Source organism: Rhinatrema bivittatum, chromosome 2 (genome assembly GCF_901001135.1).
Source record: "Rhinatrema bivittatum chromosome 2, aRhiBiv1.1, whole genome shotgun sequence".
NCBI lineage: Eukaryota > Metazoa > Chordata > Amphibia > Gymnophiona > Rhinatrematidae > Rhinatrema > Rhinatrema bivittatum.
Window position 1 is genome coordinate 81,896,232 of NC_042616.1, and position 21,800 is coordinate 81,918,031.

Consider the following 21,800-nt stretch of genomic DNA (forward strand, 5'->3'; position numbering starts at 1 on the left):
AAACTTTGTTGCGAGCGCGGGGTGCAGTTGCTTGCTTGAGAGAAAGTGAGCCCTTGGATGACAGTATGACATCAGGGCAGAGCTTCAAGGTACGCACCGTGGGAGGCAAGCATATCCAGGCAAGAGCTGGGCTTGGAATATAGCTTGAACTTGGAATATCGCTCTCAGACCTCTACTGAACCTGTACATATAGAGTGAACCTCAACAATGCAATGCTGGTCTCTAGGGTAGCCCTCTGGCCACTCGATAGTAGGGATGTGAATCGGGCTTCAGAAGATTGAAAATATCGTCGATATTTTCAAAATCGTCAGAAATCGGGGGCTCCCCCAACGATAGGAAAACGGGCACACAAAAATAACCCCTAAATCCACCCCGACCCTTTAAAACTAACCCTTTAGCTTCCCCCACCCTCCCGACGCCCCCAAAACCTTTTTACAGGTACCTGGTGATTCAGTGGGGGTCCCGGGAGCGATCTCCCACTCCGGGCCATCCTCCCGCTCCCGAGCCGTTGGCTGCCACTAATCAAAATGGCGCCGGTGGCCCTTTGCCCTTACCATGTGACAGGGTATCCGTGCCACTGGCCGGACCCTGTCACATGGTAGGAGCACTGGATGGCCGGCGCCATCTTGTGCTCCTACCATGTGACAGGGGCTGACCAATGGCACCGGTAGCCCCTGTGACATAATAAGGGCAAAGGCTATCGGCGCCATTTTGATTACAGGCAGCCGATGGCCCGAGTGCAGGAGATCGCTCCCGGACCCCCGCTGGACCACCAGGGGCTTTTGGCAAGTCTTGGGGGACCCTCCTGACCCCCACAAGACTTGCCAAAAGTCCAGCGGGGGTCCGGGAGCAACCTCCTGCACTCGGACCGCCGGCTGCCAGTATTCAAAATGGTGCCGATAGCCTTTGCCCTTACTATGTCACAGGGACTACCGGTGCCATTGGTCAGCCCCTGTGACATGGTAGGAGCACAAGATGGCGCCGGCCATCCAGTGCTCCTACCATGTGACAGGGTCCGGCCAATGGCACGGATACCCTGTCACATGGTAAGGGCAAAGGGCCATCGGCGCCATTTTGATTAGTGGCAGCCGACGGCCCGGGAGCGGGAGGACGGCCCGGAACGGGAGATCGCTCCCGGGACCCCCACTGGACCATCAGGTACCTGTAAAAAGTTTTTTTTGGGGGGGGGGGGGGTTGGGAGGGTGGGGGAAGCTAAGGGGTTAGTTTTAAAGGGTCGGGGTGGGTTTTTTGTTTATCGGCTCGGGGTGCAGCCGATAAACAAAACCACGATCGGGCCCGATGCAAAAAAACCCACATGTGAATCGGAACCGGAATCGGAACCGATTCCGGTTCCGATTCACATCTCTACTCGATAGCCCTTTTGGACCTGCTGCCTGGAATGGCGAGTGCTTCAGGACAGACAAAGGCTAAGGACAGGACAGGACATGGCATGACGAGAAACATGGATGAAGACACTGAAGGCTTGGAACTTGAACGAAGACTAGGAACTTGGACGAAGATTTGAAGCTGAAGAACATAGATAAAGGCTCTGGAGACGAGGAACATGGATGAAGGCTCAGGTTCAGGCTAGTGTTCAGTTTCCACGGGCTCTGCACCTCAGTGCCCTACGCAGCCCCCTGTGGGCTGGTCGCAGTCCACACTGTCCCGCTGCGTGCCCTATACAACCTGGCACAGGTTGGTCGTGGACCATCCCGGGAGTAAGACAGGCTCAGGACTGAGACTTGGATGAGGACGGGAGTCAGGACATTCCTTGGAATGAGGAATCATGGCTAGGAATGAGGATCATGGCTTGGAACGAGGAACAAGGAGATCCACTGGCTGGACAAGTTCCACGAGCCCTGGAACTAGGAATATGACTAGGAACTCGAGACTTGACTTGGAACTTGACTTGAAACTTGGAACTCTAAAAACACGGATGGACTCTGAAGACTTGATCCAGTGAAGATGGACTTGGAGACAGGCCCTGTGCCAGGAAGCGCCCTACACAGCCCCCCCCCCCCCCCCAAGGGCTGGTCATGGACCACAACGCTGACATGCTTGAAGGAAGGGCAAGGAAGGATTTAGAAGGCCGACCTTGGAACGAAGGCAGGGACATCAGGAATTTGATTGAAGATTCAGAACACTTGGACAAAGCGAAGACTCAGAAGACTTGGACGAGGAACTGACGAGAGACCAGGAACATGGAACATAGAACATGGAGGCAAAGAACAACCAACGAAGAACATGAAGTCCATCAAGATAGGAAATTGACCACAGAAGACCTTACAGGAGAAGAGCCATGGATGACCATGAAGATCTCTTGTGAAGGCCCCCTTGGCAGAGAGCCCTTTTATAGGGCTGCTGGACTGACGAGGCGATGGCATCATCAGCAAGGGCCACAGGGCTTTTCCTGCCACGGGCCCTTTAAATTCACAGGAGAGGCACATGCGCATGCCTAGGGAAGGCACCGGAGCAGAAGCAGCATGTTGGCAGCATCTGCAGCATGGCTGGTGACTCAGAGCCGTAAAGATGGCCATGTTGGCAGCGTTCCTGGCCGCATACAAGATGAGGGCAGTGGCGGCAGCTGACCCACTGCAAAGAACAAGAAGTGGCAGCATCGGCAGCCCCGTTGAGGCAGGGGAATAGGCGGCACTCGGGCTGCAGCAATAGTATTAGTCTCCAAAAATTGTGCAAGTTATAGCCTCTCCTTTTCATTTTCAATAACTTTTCTCACACCATCCATAGACTTAGGGCCAATCTGACATCCACCTGCACCATCAGTTACTACAATTAGAATACACAACTTTATCCTCCCAACCAATCAGTTAGATATGGCATTTGACTTCCAAATACTAAGATTTGGAGACACGTAAACTAAAAAAAAAATAGCAACAACTACAAAAAAATTCAATGGGTTATAGCAGTGGTCCCCAACCCTGTCCTGGGGGCCCACCAGCAGGTCGGGTTTTCAGGATATCCACAATGAATATGCATGAGAGAAAATTTGCATGTTTTGGAGGCAGTGCATGCAAATTTTCTCTCATGCATATTCATTGTGGGTTTCCTGAAAACCCGACTGGCTGGTGGGCCCCCAGGACAGGGTTGTGGACCACTGGGTTATAGGATTGTCATTTTCAGCAGCTTTTGTGCACCGATGCGAGATTCAGCAACAATCGCCTTTTCAAGTCAGCAACAATCACAACTTTTATCTTGAACTTTAATTGCAATCGTGCCCAGGTTGAAACTCCTGGCCATGAGCATCCTCCATCCTCTCGCGTTCCTCCGGGCTTCCTGTGCTTTTGATGTGTGCGACCTCCCACCTCAAAATCACCTTACAGCCTTGGCTGGGCTGAAATGCTGCTGCACCCAGCGACTCCCAGGGGAAGAGCCGAAACACAAAATAAACCACAGATGCCCAAGAGGATGTTCGATAAGACTTGTCTTGAGCATCGGTATATTAAAAGAACTTAAATAAATAAAAATAAATAAACTATTACGTTATCCATCTAAATGGCTTTTAAATATGGACCTCATAATATATATATATATATATATATATATATATTCTATACACATAGAATATATATATATATTTATACATATATATATATATATATATATATATATATATATATATTCTATACACACACACAAATATACATCTACATACACACTTGCATACAAACACACACAGCTTTATAGATTCTTGGATGCTCTTCCCTTCTAAAATTCCATGCCCTCAGTAATTTATCTAAGCTATGATCCAAGTCTCTGCCTTATTTTCTCTCCATGTACAAAGTCCCCTTCACACCCACCTTTACATGTCACCTGCACATACATTTCTTCTGCGCAGCCTCCCACCACTGGAGAACGTGCTCCATGTCACAGACCCTCTATCATCCCTCTCCCCACCTCTGCTCCTGCTGGCTTTCCACCCTCGTCTCTCTGCTTTGTGCTGCTTCCACAGCTTGCGGTGTCTTGTAACTTGATCGGTTACCTTCCCGTTTCTGTGCACAGAGTGCATTCATGGCACCTTGAAATGGCAAGTTAAAAAAAAGATATTAACCTACATGGAGGAGATTGCCAAGAGGTTCTTTTCCCAGATTACTGCTTTGTTATCTTTTCATCTGCTGGTCAGGTCACACGATGTAGTATAACCACAGCAGAGCCCCACTTTCTAAAGTTCAATTAGAGAAAAATGTGGGGAAAAAAAGCTTGCGCTGATAAAGATACATTGAGAGCAGCATCGGAGCAGCAAAAGAAACAGATATTCCTTAGTAAACATCGTCCCTAACGTATGTCACACTATGGGAGGAAGCCCAACCTCGCAGAATGGGGAACACTCAGGGCTGGAGTACGTCGGAGGGCATCCAGGATGGACGCTGAGAGAGACTGAAAGGTTTGGCTGTCGGGAGCGAATCACAGCAAGCAATGGAACTGGGTGAGCTCTTTCCTCCCCCCTCAGGGGCACACAGTATGCTTCACCTTTAATTGGGGAATCTATTTCCTTTGAAGCTGTCTCTCTCACAATGCTACTCTTCTTCATGTAATTTATCTTCTCACTACCATGCATTCATATATACACTGCACATACAAATCTTGTATCCAAAGCCCATCTCCAAACTCCTCATTGCCTTTGGTAGATAAAGCTCTCTCTCATCTGTTCTTGATGTTCAAAGGATGTTTGCTTATTGGCCAAGTCAGGCCAAACTAATGTCCCCAAACAAAAAGAAACCGGAAAGACTCTAAGAACCAAAGTTGAACCTTTGACTATTCGGCGCAGTCGTTCTTTTGTTTCAGATCTGTGTAGTATTACTGTGGCCTACGGCAACAACCTTAATATTTTACTAGAACACACAAATAAAGGTGACAAATAAGCTGTAGGTGATGCCTTTTAAATCTGTGACTAGCTTTCAAGAGCTGCTGCTAGACTCCCTTCATTAGGGCAATACAAAACAACACGGAGAAGCATATGTTTGTAGCCTAGAATAAAATAAGCATCCATTATTTATTTTTCTAGCAGTTTCTAACCCGCCCATTTACCAGACCTCTGCTTGGGGCAATTTACATCATCTGATTCCCCTCCACCTGAATCCCTTTCTTACTACCCTGATTTCCAATCCCCTTACCTGTTCCCCCTCCTTTCTCAAAGGCAAGAGCGGCTGCGTTGCCAGAACTCATGGACCAGTCTGCTGGGCTGATCTTGTGACGTAGGAGATCAGCAGAAATCAATAAGCACTAAGCACAAAGTTTATAAATGCTCACTGTGTCAGCCAACGCAGCAATACTTTGGCGACAGAAAGGATTTTGCCAGCCTCCTCACTCCTCTAGCAGTAGGCAGGATATAGGCTGCTGGCCAATCTGTTCCCCAATTTCTTTGATGTTATGTTCCCCCCACCCCATCACATACACACCTCATGCTTGACCCTGCTAATTAATGTCTGTCCCTCTGGACTGTTTTATAATACTCAGATAACCCCCACCTTCTGACCACAAGAGCTGGGTCTCTCCTTCCACGGATCTGACCAGAGTATACTCACAATGCATCTATCAACTTGCAGGCAAACTGGATCACCAAGAGTGTCTCTTTTCCAAGAGTAGGGACCAAAAGACATAGCGACAAGAGGCACTTTGCATGACTGAAATGCATCTACAAATGGTTTCATGCCATCATTCAGGTCAAGGCCATTTTTATTACTGCTGATAGAAAACGTTCACACCAAATTTACCAGGTTTGCTCCAACGTCATTTACTATGACGTCTCATATAGGGATGCCAACTGGCTCCAGATTTTCAGGACAAATTGATCCAATTCTTATTATACCCCACTGCATGCAGGGGCTTGTAGTTCTAATTTCCCTATTGCATTCCCTAAGAAAAGCAAGACTACAAATCCATGCATGCTGTGGGATAAAACCAGCATTGGATTATCCTGTCCTGAAAATCTGGAGCCAGTTGGCAACCACAGTCTCACATAATGGACTGTTTTGGAGAAGCTGGGGAAGAGAGGTGTTAGATATATGGAACCAAATATACTTAAGCACTTTGCCCACAGACACAAACTAGGAGAAATACTTACTAACAAAAAAGAGGAAGGACCGCCCAATCTATAATAGTTACTGACATTCAAATAGGTATTGCACACAAAATCTTCTGGGAAAAGGCATTAATTCAGACTAAATGCTCTTCCCAACCAATCGTTATCAAAAAGAAGGGGAAAAGAGGCTGCACTTACCCATATTTGCATCCACATCAGGTCCACATGCCACTGGAATTCAGAGTGGCGGATTCTTCCTCCAGTTACACAGGTTCAGCCTATGACAGCAAGAAGAGGGAGAATTACACTTACAGGGAAGGCAGAAAGAGGGCTCTGACATAAAAAAAAAGAAGAGTATGCAAACGGCATTTCCTTCCTGAGCTCTGCAGGGCAGAGACGGCTGCAGAAAATGAATCATGTGCAGTGTGGGTGAAATCCAGGCAGCTAATTTAAACTGGTAGAAAATTAATAAACGATGTCCAGCTTTCCTGCTGCTTTTTCCTTTACTTTTTCCATTTTGTTTCTCCCTCTTTTGTCTATCCTACTGTCTTTTCACTCATTTTTCCATATTTTTCTTTCCTATCATCTTCCCTTAATTCCATATTTCCCATCTGTTCCCATCCCTTTGTCCATCTTATGCCTCTCATCCTATCGCTTTTTCCTCTCTTCAGTGTGTCCACTTGGGGGTCCAGTGATAACTGGACAATGTGTTTTAATACATGAAAAAATGGCTAGGGTCCTGGATTTCAGAAATGCCAACTTTATAAAGATGGTGGAGAAACACTTTTCATATAATAAACTAAGAAGAAATCTATATGGTACCATGGGAACACTTTTCTGCACATTCTGAGACATGTCTAAAGCACGTCTCCGAAGGGTAACAACATTTTGCTATGCATGATCTTACATATGGCTGGTGTAGCCACAAAGCCATGGATTTCAGCTCTAAAATCACTCTACACACTTATTTGCATGGGATGGAGGCTCCCAAATCAGGTCCTGGAGCAGCTCCAACAGGTCTGGTTTTCAGAATATGCAGAATATGACTTATGAGGAGAGGCTGAAGGATCTAAATATATATACCCTGGAAGAGAGGAGGAATAGGGGAAATATGATACAGACCTTCAGATACCTGAAAGGTTTTAATGATGCACGAACTTCAAACCTTTCCCTTTGAAAAGTAAACAGTAGAACTAGGGGTTCATGCAATGAAACACCAGGGGGGACAATTCAGAACCAACATCAGGAAATATTTCTTCACAGAGAGGGTGGTGGATGCCTGGAATGCCCTTCCGGAAGAGGTGGTGAAGACAAAAACATTCAAATAATCCAAAAGGGCAGTGGATAAAAACTGTGGGTCCCTAAAAGCTGGAGGATGGAAAAAAAAAAAGGGTGTATGGGGGTAACCAACTTGGTGCAATGGTTACTATATATGTTGGTTGTAAATTGCTTAGGTATCTGTAAGTGATTAATATATAAGTCAACTGATTGATTAATTAATTACTATTTATTTATTTATTTAATTTATTTATTCAACTTTATATACCGGCTTTCAAATACATGTCAAGGCGGTTTACATTCATGGAGTTTGCAGTAGCAAATTCAAAAAATAAATATGAACAACTTGTCAATTAACTTTTACATTCTTTCAATAATCTATTAGTCTAAAAATTGGTATTAAAATATACAATTAAAACCCTATAAAATATGTTTAAATTTAAAATAATTCTAGAGAGAATAGGGGAACCCATCCATGTTCAGCCCTTTGCCTAAACTTACCCAACCTCCCTTATCCTTATTCCTCTTTTTAAACCCTTGTAACCATTTTGATGTTGTACTTATTCCTTCATCACTCCTCCACTTTATATTTCTGGTAATCGATCAATTACCTTGAGTAAACGCCTGTTGAAATAACCAGGTCTTTATCAGTTTCTTGAAACTGTTGATGTTATCCTCTAAGCGAATGTCAACCGGGAGGGAATTCCACAACTTAGGGCCTGCCAGGGACAATGACCTCTCTCTCACTGATCCCAAATGGGCTAATATGGGTGATGGAATTGTTAGTAGTGCCTGCCCAAGCGATCTTAAATTCCGGGCTGGAACATGAATGCGTAGAGAAGCATTCAGCCATTCAGTATTACTACCCTAGGAGAAACATGGGGATTACTACCCTCAACCTTGATACTTTTGACCAACTGCAATATCACTCTCTGCTTTGAAGGAGGGGGGGAAAAGGGAAATTGGATTCAGATGGCAACCAATATGGGCCCCGACTTTCACGGTCTGGGGTACTGCTACGCAGACAAAGGAAAAAGCACAAGACTGCTTCTACAGCAGAGTCCAAAAGCAAAGCAAGTCAAGCAGCATTGTCCGAATTTTCAAGAAGGCTGCTCACCCTGTAAAAATGTTGCTAGCGGTAATTTTTTATGGGTTTGACAGTTGCTTGGTTTTTGATTGTAAATATTAATTTCCTTTTCACAAAGCTTGGGGGTAACTGCATGGACTATCCTTAAGAGAAACTTGGAGGTAGTCTGCATGGCGCTGAAGATATTATCATAAGAAGCTTGCTGGGCAGCCTGGATGGACCATTTGGTCCTTTTCTATCGTCATTACTATGTTACTATGATTGTATACATATGGCCTAAGAGCAAGTTATTTGAAGATTTTAGTTAGCCCAAATCATTTATTCTACAGATTAACATGAAATAAATAAATCACTTAAATTTGCCATCTAAACAGATACCACTTCACAAGGAAGCCATCCTGAATAAATAGGTTTTAAGCAGGCTGTTGAATGTCTTATGACAAGAGACCATTCTGCTGGTGGAGTCCTCCAAGACCAGATTTGGGAACCAGTGGCAATGGGGAAAGCCTCAAGTTGAACAAACACACCTGGTGCCATTTCCGGATTGTGTGTGGCTATTATCCCCACAAGCCAAAAAGAACACCTTCCAAAAAATGGAAAAGGATCCAAAAGAAGAAACTAAGAAATAGCATAAGCACTGGCAAATCAGATGCAAAGCTTTGATAAGGAGGGCAAAGGCAAGATTTGAAAAGAAGTTTGCCGTGGAATTAAAACCTCATACTAAAAACTGTTTCAGGTACATTCGAAGCAAAAAGCCTGTGAACCATTGGATCATCAAGGGCACTAAGGGAGGACAAAGCCATAGACTCTAAAAATGAAACCCCCTAACCGCCGTCATCCGCTCCTGGTAAACCCCCCCCCCCCTACAGCCCCCATATTTATTCGCTCCTCCCCACCCTCATCATCCCCCCTCCCCCTCCCCCTAGCCACATATCATAAGCTTCCCCTAATACTCCACCCCTCAGTTAACCTCCCTAAGACTCTATCTAAATCCTTATCTAAAACTTATCTTCCCAAGCAATTTATTTATTTATTTATTTATGATTTTTATATACCGACGTTCAATGAGATATCACATCGGTTTACAATAAGGTACAGAAGGTATGTTATAATAGAAATGTTTCTCTCTAGCTCTTAATCAAGGTACCTCGTTACAATGTAAAATGTTACAATATACAAGTTACCTCGTTACAATGTAAAATGTTATTATATAAATATATTATAAATGTTACAATATATATATGCATCTCTTCAGCTCTTATACAAGTTTATTTATTTATTTATTTATTTAATTCTTTTATATACCGACCTTCATGACAGGTATCATATCAAATCGGTTTACATGTAACAAGGGGGTAAACATTCTTATCAACCATTTAACAGTAAAATAATCAGAGGAGGTAATAAAGTTACATATAACAAGGAGATCGAACTTGGGAGAAGAAGAAAGAGAAGGACAGAGGAATAACCATTGTGATAAAAGGTATCACTAAGTAAGTTGTCCAGTAGGCTTGAGATGTGGAGTTCTGAAATTGAATGGATTAAGGGAAAGCTTGGCTAAATAGCCAGGTTTTAAGTCTTTTTCGAAATGTTTGTAGGCAGGGTTCCTGTCTGAGGTCTGGCGTTACAATGTAAAATAAGCAGATCCTGCCTTATTCGTTCAGTTATATGTAAACCGATGTCCTATCGCGATCGAATGTCGGTATATAAAAGCAAATAAATAAATAAATAAAATAGAAGAGATTAAATTAATTCTTTGCTTGGATCTTTATTGAGGAAGATGTAAAGCAGATTTCCATGCCACAAGTGATATTTAAATGTGATGAAACAGAGGAACTGAAAAACTTTCAGTGAACCTGGACAATGTGACAGGGCAAACTAAAAAACTAAAGATAGCAAACACTTGGACTGGAAGGTATACATCCCAGAGTGTAAAAAAACAACTGAAATATGAACTTGCAGACCTACTGTCATTAAAATCAGCTATGGTACCTGAAGACGGGAGAGTGGCCAAAGTAACCACAGTTTTTAAAAAGGGTACAGGCCGTTTCTAAAATGTGCTTGGCGCAAGCACAGCCCGGCCACGCACATATCTCCCAGATATTAAGTGTGCTGGCTTCGAAAATTTAGCCAATGGAATGCTAAAAACATTTAGGAAAGGAATGGTGAATAAAACAGAGAATATCATAATATCTCTGTATTGCTCCATGGTGAGACACCACCTTGAGTACTGTGTGCAATTCTGATACTGTATCTCAAAAAAGATACAGCAAAATTAGAAAAGGTACAGAGAAGAGTGACCAAAATGATAAAGGGGATGCAATGATTCTCCTACAAGGAAAGGCTAAAGAGGTTAGGGCTCTTCAGAGAAGGCTGAAGGGAGACATGCTAGAGGTCTATAAAATAATGAGAGAAGTGGAATGGGTAAATGTAAATTGGTTGTTTACTCTTTCAAAAAGTACACACAATGAAAATACTAAGTAATAATATTTAAGACAAATAGGAGAAAACATTTTTCTATTCAATGCATAATTAAACTCTGGAATTCATTGCCAGAGGATATGGTAAAAGATGTTGGTGTAAAACTGTGTTTAAAAACAGATTGGACAACTTCCTGGAAGAAAAGTCAAAAAAACATTATTAATGTGGAGTTGGGGAAATCCACTGCTTATCTCTGGCATAAGCAGATTGGAATCTATTGACTGTTTGGGATCCTGTCAGGTACTTGTGATTGGCCACTGTTAGAAACAAAATACTGAGCTTGATGGACCTTCGGTCTGTTCTAGAATGGCAAAAACTCAATTTTAAAATAGGGGCAATTAAATGTTATCATAAAGACTTGTCAACTCTTCGTTCTTTCACCCAGTAGTTGAGTTCATTATTTAATTGGCTCAAATCAAATGTAAAAGTAAGTCATGAGCTGAGGATGGTCCCTTCTTGGCTTTTTGGTTGAAACTGAGAACTTGCATAATAAAGGGGGAAGAAGGAGCTGAACACCTACTACTCGACTGCACTGGATACACAAAACCTTCTGGATTCTGGTCAAAGAGAGAGGATTAAATCTCCAGTTAAAAAAATTATATAAAATTGAATAATAATGTTGCTTCTGTTCCTGCTCAACACTTCTATGCCAAGTGCATGGCTGATTTAAGTGTTAAGCATTAACTTATTATAAATTCCAAGAAACATTACACATTAGAAAAAAAAGTAAAAACTATACAAATCATTAACATGCACATTTCCATTTTAACTCTGTATGCACGCGCAAATAGAATTTTTAAGAGTTAAAGCTACTGAGCGCATGGAAAGATTTTACTGAGCTTCCTGGGGCTTCATACACTGAGCAAAATAACTTTAATCCTTGATATCCAATGGGAAGTTTATCCTGCCTAGTATCTAGCTAATTTTCGCCAGATAAGTTAGCCATTTTAGGGAGGGGGGGGGGGGTTATATTGGCCCCTTTAGATTTTTTTTTAGCTCACGCCTTTTCACTGATAGCTGAAGGCGAGTTAAAAATGGAACAACCCAGCTAATCTGCCCAAAATAAGCTTCCTGTTGCAATGTCAAAGATCTCAGCTGATCTATGGCTTTCCTCTTTTTTTTTTTTTTTAAATCAGAACATATCTTAATTTTCTTGACAGTTCTCATTTCAGATATCCGTCTTTACACAATACAGAAACATTACTTTTGTGTAGCTCTGATACTGTTCGTCCTGGGTTCGATAAGGTTTCACAATTCTTATTAGTACTAATCGATATATCCTCAGCCTTTGATACTCTTAATCATACTATACTTCTTTCTCATCTAGAAGCTAGGGGGATTTCTGCAGCAGCTCTTTCGTGGTTCACTTCAATCTTATCTGATCATTCTTTTAAGATCACAATTGGGAACTCATCCTCTGACGCACACTCTTTTACAAGTGTCCCCCGCAATGGCCTACAATTTTAGCCATACTTTTTAACATTCATCTGGCCCCGCTTTGCTCGTTCCTCAAACACCTTGATATTTCTTTTAAGTTATATGCAGATGACACACAATTCTTTTTTTCTGATCTCCAACTATGGAGTGGTACATTTGGCCGATCGTGGGGTAGACCTGGGACCGACCGCACTCTCCAGCAAGGCCCTGGCTCCACTCGCTGTTCCTATGCTGCTCGTACGCTGTCCTGCTTCAGCCACCTCCCGGGACGCCCCCCAGGTGCACACTCTCGGCACTCATTGCATCTTAAAGGGCCCACAGTGGGAAAAGCCTTCAGGGCACCCTCAGATGATGTCACCAGGACCGGAGATATTTAAGGGCCTCACACCCACTGCCACTCACCGCCTCAGCAACGGGTCTCCTGCTTTAGCAGTGCGTGTTGCCGTGTTCTTGCTCTTGCTTCTGAGCTCCGGCCTAGACTCCTGCATTATTCGTGCTTTGCCTCATCCAGCCTTGCCTTGCCTTCCCTTGTCTGCACTCTCATCTGATCTTCTGGCTTTGAACCTTGTTTGCTGCCTGGACCTGATCTTTGTTTTGGAATCAGACTATGCTTCGTCTTCTACCTGCCCTAACCTCTGGCCTGCCCCTGGTATTTTCTTGTCTGCTGCCGGCCCTGGCTTGCTCTTGAACTCTCGCCTGCCTGACCGCCCTCCAGAACCCAAGGGTTCAACCTGCACGGGATGTAGCTGGTACAGGTGAAGCTCTTGCCTGTCCTGCTCCAGGGCACGTTCGCCAGCTGACGGTGTGGGCCTTGTGGGTTTGCCTGCCAAGCTGCGCCAACCACGCCACAGTACTAAGAGCTCGCAGATAACCACACTCATTGCACGGATTTCACTTTCCAAAAATTATCCTCTTGTACATCTCAAATCAGAGAGTGGTATTAGCTAATAGACTAGCCTTGAAAATTGGAAAAAAATGATATTGTACTGCTATCATATGCCCCGCCAGTCAATAACCCTACAAATTTTAATCTTTGACAATTATTCTATCCCAATTAAACTTCAAGCCCGTGACCTGCGTGTGCTGGTGAACTCTTTACTGTCTCTGTGCTCTCATATTGATTCTCTTGTTCAGTCTGCTTATTTCAAATTATGGATGCTGCACTCTATCAAACCTTTTCTCTGCCACTCGGATTTTCATACTCGATGCTTGTAATGCTTTGTTTCTTGGTATTCCTCACTCTCATGTGAAAGGCTTACAACTGATCCAAACTCTGCTGTATTTTTGATCTCTGATATTCCCCCCACAAAGTATGTAATCCCAGTACTGTTAAAACTGCACTGGCGGCCAGTGGTGTGGAGAATAAAATGTAAAATCCCATGGCATTCCATCATTGATTCACAGATACATGCCCTCATGGTACTCTCCGTTCCTCAACAAAGCTATTGCTGGAGGTTCCTTCCCTTTAAATTGTTCATTTTTCTGAATCTAGACAAAGGATAGAGCTGGCCCAACACTTTGGAACCCACTACTAGAGGAGCTCAGATCGGAGCATGATTTTCCCCGTTTTAGAAAGCTCCTCAAAACTCAACTCTTCGGCTCCGCGTTTCCTACCTGAGAATGTAACATCGTTGGTCTTTTATTAGATTCACTTTGCATCCAGATGATATATTTATATGTATTTGCTAGTTTTGTTTCATTAAGTAATTGATGTGTGTCTGTCATGTTTGATTATGTATGCAATTGTAACCCGCAGAGATTGGTGGATCCGCGGGCTATAAATTGCTTAAATAAATAACAACTTCAAGTAATCTAGAGTGGCAAAACCAAAACAAAATGTAAGGAATCTTAAAGCAAGCAAAAAAGACTAAGTTTTACCATTTATCAGTCCACCGTTATTTAGGAGAATCTTAAGTCTCAACCCAAGGTAATACATGGAGATTGCAAAAACCAACAAACAAAGAAGAAGAAAAGAGGACAAAAACCAATCAAAGGGAGGTCTTATGGACATTTTTTTTTTTTTACTAAAAAGGAAGGTGAAAGAGGAGAGGGTAGTCGTACTCTCCTGGACAATTTTATCTCTAATGAACAGAGAAAGATGCCCGGATTCAAAAATATATATAAAACATTTTGATAATGAACAGCACATTTTACATGGAAACTTATGTAAAGCTAAATTCAAACTCTGACACTAACTTCCAAGGCTCTATGAGGAGATGGATCTGTCCAACTGAGCAAAAGGCTCTCCCCTCATACATGCCTTCCAGACCACTAGAGCCACAAACAGAGCCCTCTATAACATCCCAATTGACAAAAGAGATCGGAAGAAATCGATCCTTCTTGGGAGCAGCACCTGCCCTTTGTGTAACATGACACAGAGTGGACCCTTGGGCCAGTGTGAGGAGAGAGTACTGTGAGGTAGCTCTCCCATATGGCAGGCTGCAGGCCAATGGCAGAGTGAGAGTGGGAGATTCTGAGCTGGAGTCATGGCAAACAGCAGGCAGAGACATATTCAGAGTCCAGGCCAGTGTCATGGCAAGTGGCAGGCCAGGTGGAGTCAGTGACCAGTCCGAGGTCAAGGCAGGCAGCAGACAAAGGTCCGAGGTCAGCAACTGAAGATCAAAGCCAAGGAGACGAAGACTACAGAAACTCAAACGAGGCAGGAGGGCAGGACTAGACAGGAAGACAGGCACACGTCAAGGGAGGAGGACTGGAACACAGCAAGGCATGAATAAGCCAGGAAAACAAAGCTCCTGCAGGTAGGAGCATGGCAGAAGACCTGTTGCTGAGGCATTGGGTTTCTGTACTGAGCTTCTTTTTAAACTGGAGCAGAGATGACATCATTAGTCAGCGCCCCCAAGAAGTACTGGCTGCTTGGCCTATTAAAGTGCTTCAGGAAGTGCAGGTGGTTCTAACCAGGCCCTAGGATGCACACGCTGCAGGAAGCTATGCTGGGAGTGTCTGGAGGTAAGGAACTCTTTCCCACAAATACATGACTACTCTTACTTCAGGAAGCAAATAAAACCTGATTTTTCTATCAGGCTTTGAATGCTAAACCCAATGCTGCTACATTGACTATGGGAGACTGTTTTGTTATTTCACCTTGAATTGCCTTAAACATGCTGCTACAGTCCAGACTTTTGCACTGGGACTATTTGTTCTTAGAGTTAAAATTATTAGCGCTTAGGGATGAATGTTAACTTCTTAGAGCTAGACTCAAGGCGCACCTTAAATATATCGAATTATACTGCAATATTACTGTTACTAAAAACCGCTCACATTTTGTAATGTGAAACTACAAATGACCTATTTGTAAACTATTTCTCTAATATGCTGTAACCTGTTTTGAGTGAATCTTGTATTCAAAAAGGCAGGAAATAGATAAATAAAGCCCTCAGCTGTACCACTTGGGGCCTCATCAGAAGGAACTGTCTCCTTTTCTTCTGGGTTGCCTTCACAACATCTGGATAGATCCTTTCATTTTAAGAAAATTTCTCTCTTGGTATCTGAAAAATAATTCAAGAAGCCAAACCCCTAACCAGCTCCAAGACCAGAGTCACTATCAAAGTAGCAGGAGTTGCTAAATTTTCATCTGAAGATCCCAGGAAAACTGTCAGATCTAGCGCATGGTCAAAAACTGGTGGCAAGTCCATCCAGGCACCCAAAGTTTCTTTCATCTTGACCGACGGAAGATAAGCTTTTGAAACAAGAAGCTGATGTGCCGAGACTTTCAAAACCTCCATGAAACATTTCAAATGACGAGACAATTGGGAGTGATGCTAGCAAGCTCACACAGAATGGCTGCACAGAGATCTTCCTTCATTTATTTATTTATTTATTTTTAATTTTTATATACCGGAATTCCTGTATGCAATACAAATCATTCCGGTTTCATGGGAAAGCCATCTCATAATCAGTGCCTAATATCTTCCTGGAGATTATTTCTGGGATAGGGTGGATCACCAAGAACAGGGATAAGAGGCCAGGGATTGAGGGATGAGGGAGATCCCAGAAAGAGATGGAAGCCTCAAGATAACAAACTGTTAAGTTACAATTGTTTTGTTGAACTGTGCAAACCAGATGTTTTGTTTATTACTATTCACCAATACAGAAGCTTATAAAGATTTTAGCCAGAGTCCAGCTTGGAGCTGGTTCTCTGGTTAGTCCTGCCCACTCAGTATCACATATGGTGGCAGCAGGAGCCCGCAGCTGCAGCAAAGAAGAAGAAAAAAAAAAACAAACAGTATTTTTTTTTCTTTTCTCCTGGGACCTCCCCTTTCAACTCATCCAACTGAAGCTGCAACAGGTCAAGGGGTATAGCCCCACCTGTGCAGCCAGGAGTCAAGCAATGCGTCAGAGCCGGACAGTCCTTTTGGGGGGGGGGGGGGTTAGTTCCTCCTCTTCTTTCCTCAGAGAGATACCCAGTTTGGAGGTGGCTCAGAAAGTCAGGAAGATGGAGCAAGGTCCTTGCTTCAGAGCAGCAGCAATTGCAGAACGCCCTACAAACTCAAATTAACCAGCAGCAGGTGCTGCAAGAACTTATACAGCAAAATACAGTCCTAAGGTAGCACAGGCCGTGCAGACCTCTGTGACCAGGATACACCAGGCAAATCTGTTTCCTCAAATCCTATTTAAAATGAAGGCAGGCGAGGACCCAGGGGTCTTCCTGAAAAACTTTGAGAGGACCACCTAATTGCCGACTTGGCTCCAAGCAAATTGGACTACATACTTGGCTAACTTGCTCACAGGCAGGAGTCAAGCGGCTTTCCAAGCAGCCAACCCGGATGGGAGGGCTAACTATGCTGAAGTCAAGACCACTAATCTGGAAAGAGCTGGGTGCCCCTCAGAAACACCAGCAGCAGTTTCCGGCAGGGGTTCCCGCAACCTGGGGAGAGCCTCTGAAACCTGTTTCATTGCCTGAAGGATGCTGGCTGGAAGTGGTTACAGCTGGAGGCAAAAACTGGCCTCGAAGTAGCCCAACAGATGCTACTGGAACAATTCTTAGACCGGCTTGACCAGCCCATGTGAAATTGGGTCTACCAACACACACGGCTTTCATTGGAAAGAGCTCTAGAAGTGGCAGATGCCTTCCACCAGGTGCAATTAATGCTAACGTGGCAAGGAGGCTAAAAAGACAACCCACATAAATTCCCTAATCTATGTGCTTTAACTGTGGTGAGAGAGGTCATTTGGCAATGGACTGCCAATTTGAGGAACTGGAAATTATGGACTTCAGCTTAGTGACTCAGCCAACACTAGAATGTAAAGTCTCTAGGGATGTCCTTCCCCTCCACCTTGCTCTTTTGTGCCGAAGTTCTAGTATTTTCAAAATAATAATAATGACGTCTATATTCAAAAGCCATTTAGATGGAAAACTCAAATGTTATCCATCTAAATGGCAAATGTGGCTACTTATCCATCTAAATTATAGCTGGATAAGTAATTATCCAGCTATAATTTAGTCAGATTAAAAAAAGGGATATTTCAAGGGTGTTCCGGGAGGAGTTGTCTTATCTGGCTAGGTTAGCCAGATAACTTTAGACCTGCTTCTGAACAGGCCTAAAATTATTTGGCCTTGTGTGGCTGGATAACTCATTACTTACCTGCCATTTATCTTCAGAGATATTTAGGTAAGTAGTGTATTTTAGAGAAAAAAAGTTGCGTGCCTCCTGCCCCGATGCCCCCCCCCATCATCATCACCACATCTATCTACCCCCTCTCCCCCTCCACTATACAATAAAGCTGCCTACCAGCTTGAAAACTTTCAAACGTTCATAACAAGATCATCGCCAGCCCGGACCTCCCCCTCCCTACCTGCCAAAAAATCATTAAATTTCCCTCCTCTGCCTCCCCCCTCCCTCACCCCAGGCTGATACCCTCCAACCCACCCGTTACCTGTAAAAGTGGCCTCCTTTCTCCCTGCTTTTCTGCGATCCTGCTACTTCTACCAGCTGGAAGCATTACTTAGGTAATAACCAAATAAAATATATTCACTGACTCACCATTATTTACATGTTTATTAACCTCTTCAAAAAATGTAGCAGATTGGTGAGGCAAGACTTCCCTTGTGTAACTCCATGTTGACTGTGTCCTATTAAACCATGCCTTTCTATGTGTTCAATGATTTTGCTCTTAGAATAGTTTCTATTATTTTTCCCAGCATTGAAGTCAGACTCACCAGTCTATAGTCTCCTGAATCACCTCTGGAGCCCTTTTTAAAGAGCAGTGCTACATAGGTAATGCTCCAATCTTCTGGTACAATAGACAATTTAATAATAATGTTACAAATTACTAGTAAAAGACCTGCAATTTTATTTTTGAGCTCTATTAGAACTCTGGGGTGTAAGCCATCTGGTCCAGGCAATTTGCTACTCCTTAGTTTGTCAATGTACCCTATTACATCTTCCAGATTCACCGTGATTTGTTTCTTCTGAATAATCACCATTAAATACCAACTCCGGCATGAGTATTTCCCCAACATCCTCTTCCATAAACATAGCAGCAAAGAATTAATATGGTTTTTCCACTATAGCCTTATCTTCGCTAAGTGACCATCGAACAGTCCAACCGACTCCCTCACAGGCTTCCTATTTCGGCTATATTTAATAAAGATTTTATTATTAGTTTTTGCCTTTAGGGCCAGCTTTTCAAATTCTCTTTTTGCCTGTCCTACCAATGTTTTTTTTATCTAACTTGCCAATACTTATGCTTTTCCCTGTTTTTTTCAGATGGATCCCTTTTCCAATTTTTGAAAGAAGTTGTTTTGGCTAAAATAGCCCCTTTCACCTCTCCTTTTAACCATGACAACAGTCATTTGGCTTTCCTTCTACCATTTTTTTTAACTCTTTATTTATAAAGAATTTTTGGCATAAAAAAAGAAAACATGTACAAATGTATTACTATCATACAAGTATTACAGTAGGCAGGGAAATAAGAAAAATAAAAACAAAAGTAAATACATGCAAAACTGAGAATATATGACAAAAAGAGAATGAAGAACTAGACAAAATGTTGATGATAAATATCCCAAATCAAATGATACTTAAAGGGCTGGACCATTCAATATTTAATACAGTTTTTCCAATTCAGCCACCTCCTTCACCTGGGACTGCCAATAATTTATGTTAGGGATGAATTTCCAGAAAGTAGCAACTGTATATCTAGTGGCCAGTAATAGCTGAGAGACCAATTTATGATGTTTCAGGTATATAGGCAAACCCGTCCATCATCCCAGTAGAGCCAACGGGGGTGTAAGACATACTGAAAGCCCCAATATGTCCACAATATCCTGCATAACTTGTGACTAGACGGTCACAAGAGTAGACAGGACCACCACATATGTTTATAAGAACCTCTTTCCCCACACCCGCACCAACAAAGAGTTTGCCTCAGGGAAGAATTTAGAATAAAACGTTGGTGTGCAGTAAGTCCTATGAAGTAATTTAATCACTAATTCAGTACATTGTACACATATAGAAATATGATGCACAGCCTGCCAAATAGTCTTCCAGGCTTTGGCATCTAAAGTGATCCCCAAGTCCACATTCCAGGCCTCTATCAACCTGGGAGAGGTATTAAGGCAATATTTACTCTTCAAAATACCTCAATATAATAAAGCCTTGCCCTTTTTCTTAGCTCTGGAGTCACTTAAATACCGTTCCACGCCATTCAAATGTCGGAATGGTTCAGCGAAATTAAAATGGCGTTTCAAGGCATTTTTTAAATGAAAAAAGGACGCTTATGACTCCCAGCCAAGATCAAATTCATTACTAGTTCAGAAAAATCCATAAAAATATCGTCATCCCATAAATCTAAAATGAGAACTAACCCCTTATCTTTCCAGCTTTTAAAGATAGGAGAAAAAGTGCAGGTGTCCAGTACCGGGTAATCAAGTATTGGTGCAATATCAGATAGCCTTACTGTATTCATACCCAAAAACTTTTGAACCTGGCCCCAAACCGTGAGAGTATGAAAAACGATAGGACTGGATCTACAGATTCTGCGTCTTAAAGGGGAAGTAGAGGCCATAAACGGAAGAGCAGCTGTTGACTAATTCAGCTTGCTCTTTTTCCAAACTGAACCACGCCACGTCGCCACCATGCAACCATTCATGCATTCCCACCAACTGGGCCACCCAATAATAAAAGCAAATATTGGGCAAAGCCATACCACCCTGAGATTTAGGAAGCCATAAAGTGCTCAGTCTCAACCGTGCCTTGCGTTGCTTCCAAATAAATTTAGCCATGACCTTATGTAAATCAACAAAACCTTGGGCAGGCACATTGCAGGGAAGATGTTGAAAGAGGTAAAGTAATTTTGGGAGCATGGACATTTTTAATAGGTTAATCCAACCTGCCCAGAGACAGATAAATGGTCCCAGTCTATTAGATCTTAATACGGTTGAGGTCAGGGTTATAAATTTTGTGGTAAAGATCCCAAAGGTTCTTAGTAAACTGAATACCAAGGTAAGTAAATCCAGTCTCAAGTCAGTGAAAAACAGACAGGCCGATAGCAGAAATTTGTTTTCCAAGGGCAGCAACTCCGATTTACCATAATTAACCTCATACCCTGAAAGTTGGCCAAACTCGTGACGAGTGGAAACCAGTGCTGGGTCAGATATTCTTGGCTGGGTTAAGTGAAGTAATACGTCATCAGCATACAATGAAATCTTGTGTGTATGGCCTCCTAGCCGCATACCCTGAATCGACGAGTTTTGTCGGCCCGCCCTAGCAAGGGGTTCGATAGCTAAATAAGGAGATAAGGGGCACCCTTGTCTAGTTCCTCTATCAATCGAGAAAAATTACCATTAACCAACAACTGAGCCCTAGGGGTTTTTATACATTGCAAGAATCCAGGCAATAAACCTATTTGGTATGCCCACATAAGTTAGGACTTCAAAAAGAAAAGGCCACAACAACCTATCAAAGGCCTTTTCCGCGACTAGAGATAGCACAATGCCAGAAATACTTTTCTCCTTAGCCAAATGAAGAATATTGAATAAACGCCTCTTATTGGAGGTGGATACCCATCCTTTAACAAATCCAGTTTGATCATTATGAATAAGGGTAAGGAGTACTTTCTCTAAACACAGTTGCAATATTTTCACCAGTATTTTTATATCGGAGTTTAAGAGAGAGATAGAGCGGTAGGAACCACACAACACTGCATCTTTCCCTGGCTTGGGCAATAAAACAATAGTAGCATTAGCCACTGCCCGTAGGAATCCCTCTAGATCAGCATTATTGAAAATTGGGTGTAAAAATTGCACAACATCAGGAAGAAATTTTTTATAAAATTCTATAGGGTATCCATTGGGGCCTGGGCATTTCCCCTTGGGAAGTGCCGAGATAGACAATTGAATTTCCTGGGTCGTAATAGGCTGCATCAGCCCCTCAGCTTGGTTCTCAGAAAGCACAGGCATGTCCAAACCCTAAACTGAACCCTGCCCCCAGTACCCCTCCAGTGGAAAGTCTTTCAGGA

At 43.0% G+C, this 21,800-nt stretch overlaps 1 protein-coding gene across 2 annotated transcripts in view; it reads right to left on the minus strand.

Annotated features, from left to right (window-relative positions):
- LOC115084066 (mitogen-activated protein kinase kinase kinase 3-like) overlaps positions 1 to 21,800 on the minus strand; it is a 265,505-nt gene that overhangs the window by 179,398 nt on the left and 64,307 nt on the right. For both annotated transcript variants that reach the window (XM_029588374.1, XM_029588373.1), the window contains exon 2: positions 6,236 to 6,315. In XM_029588374.1, coding sequence (XP_029444234.1) covers positions 6,236 to 6,239 — 4 coding nt within the window. In that variant the 5' untranslated portion in view covers positions 6,240 to 6,315. The remainder of the gene's footprint in view (positions 1 to 6,235; positions 6,316 to 21,800) is intronic.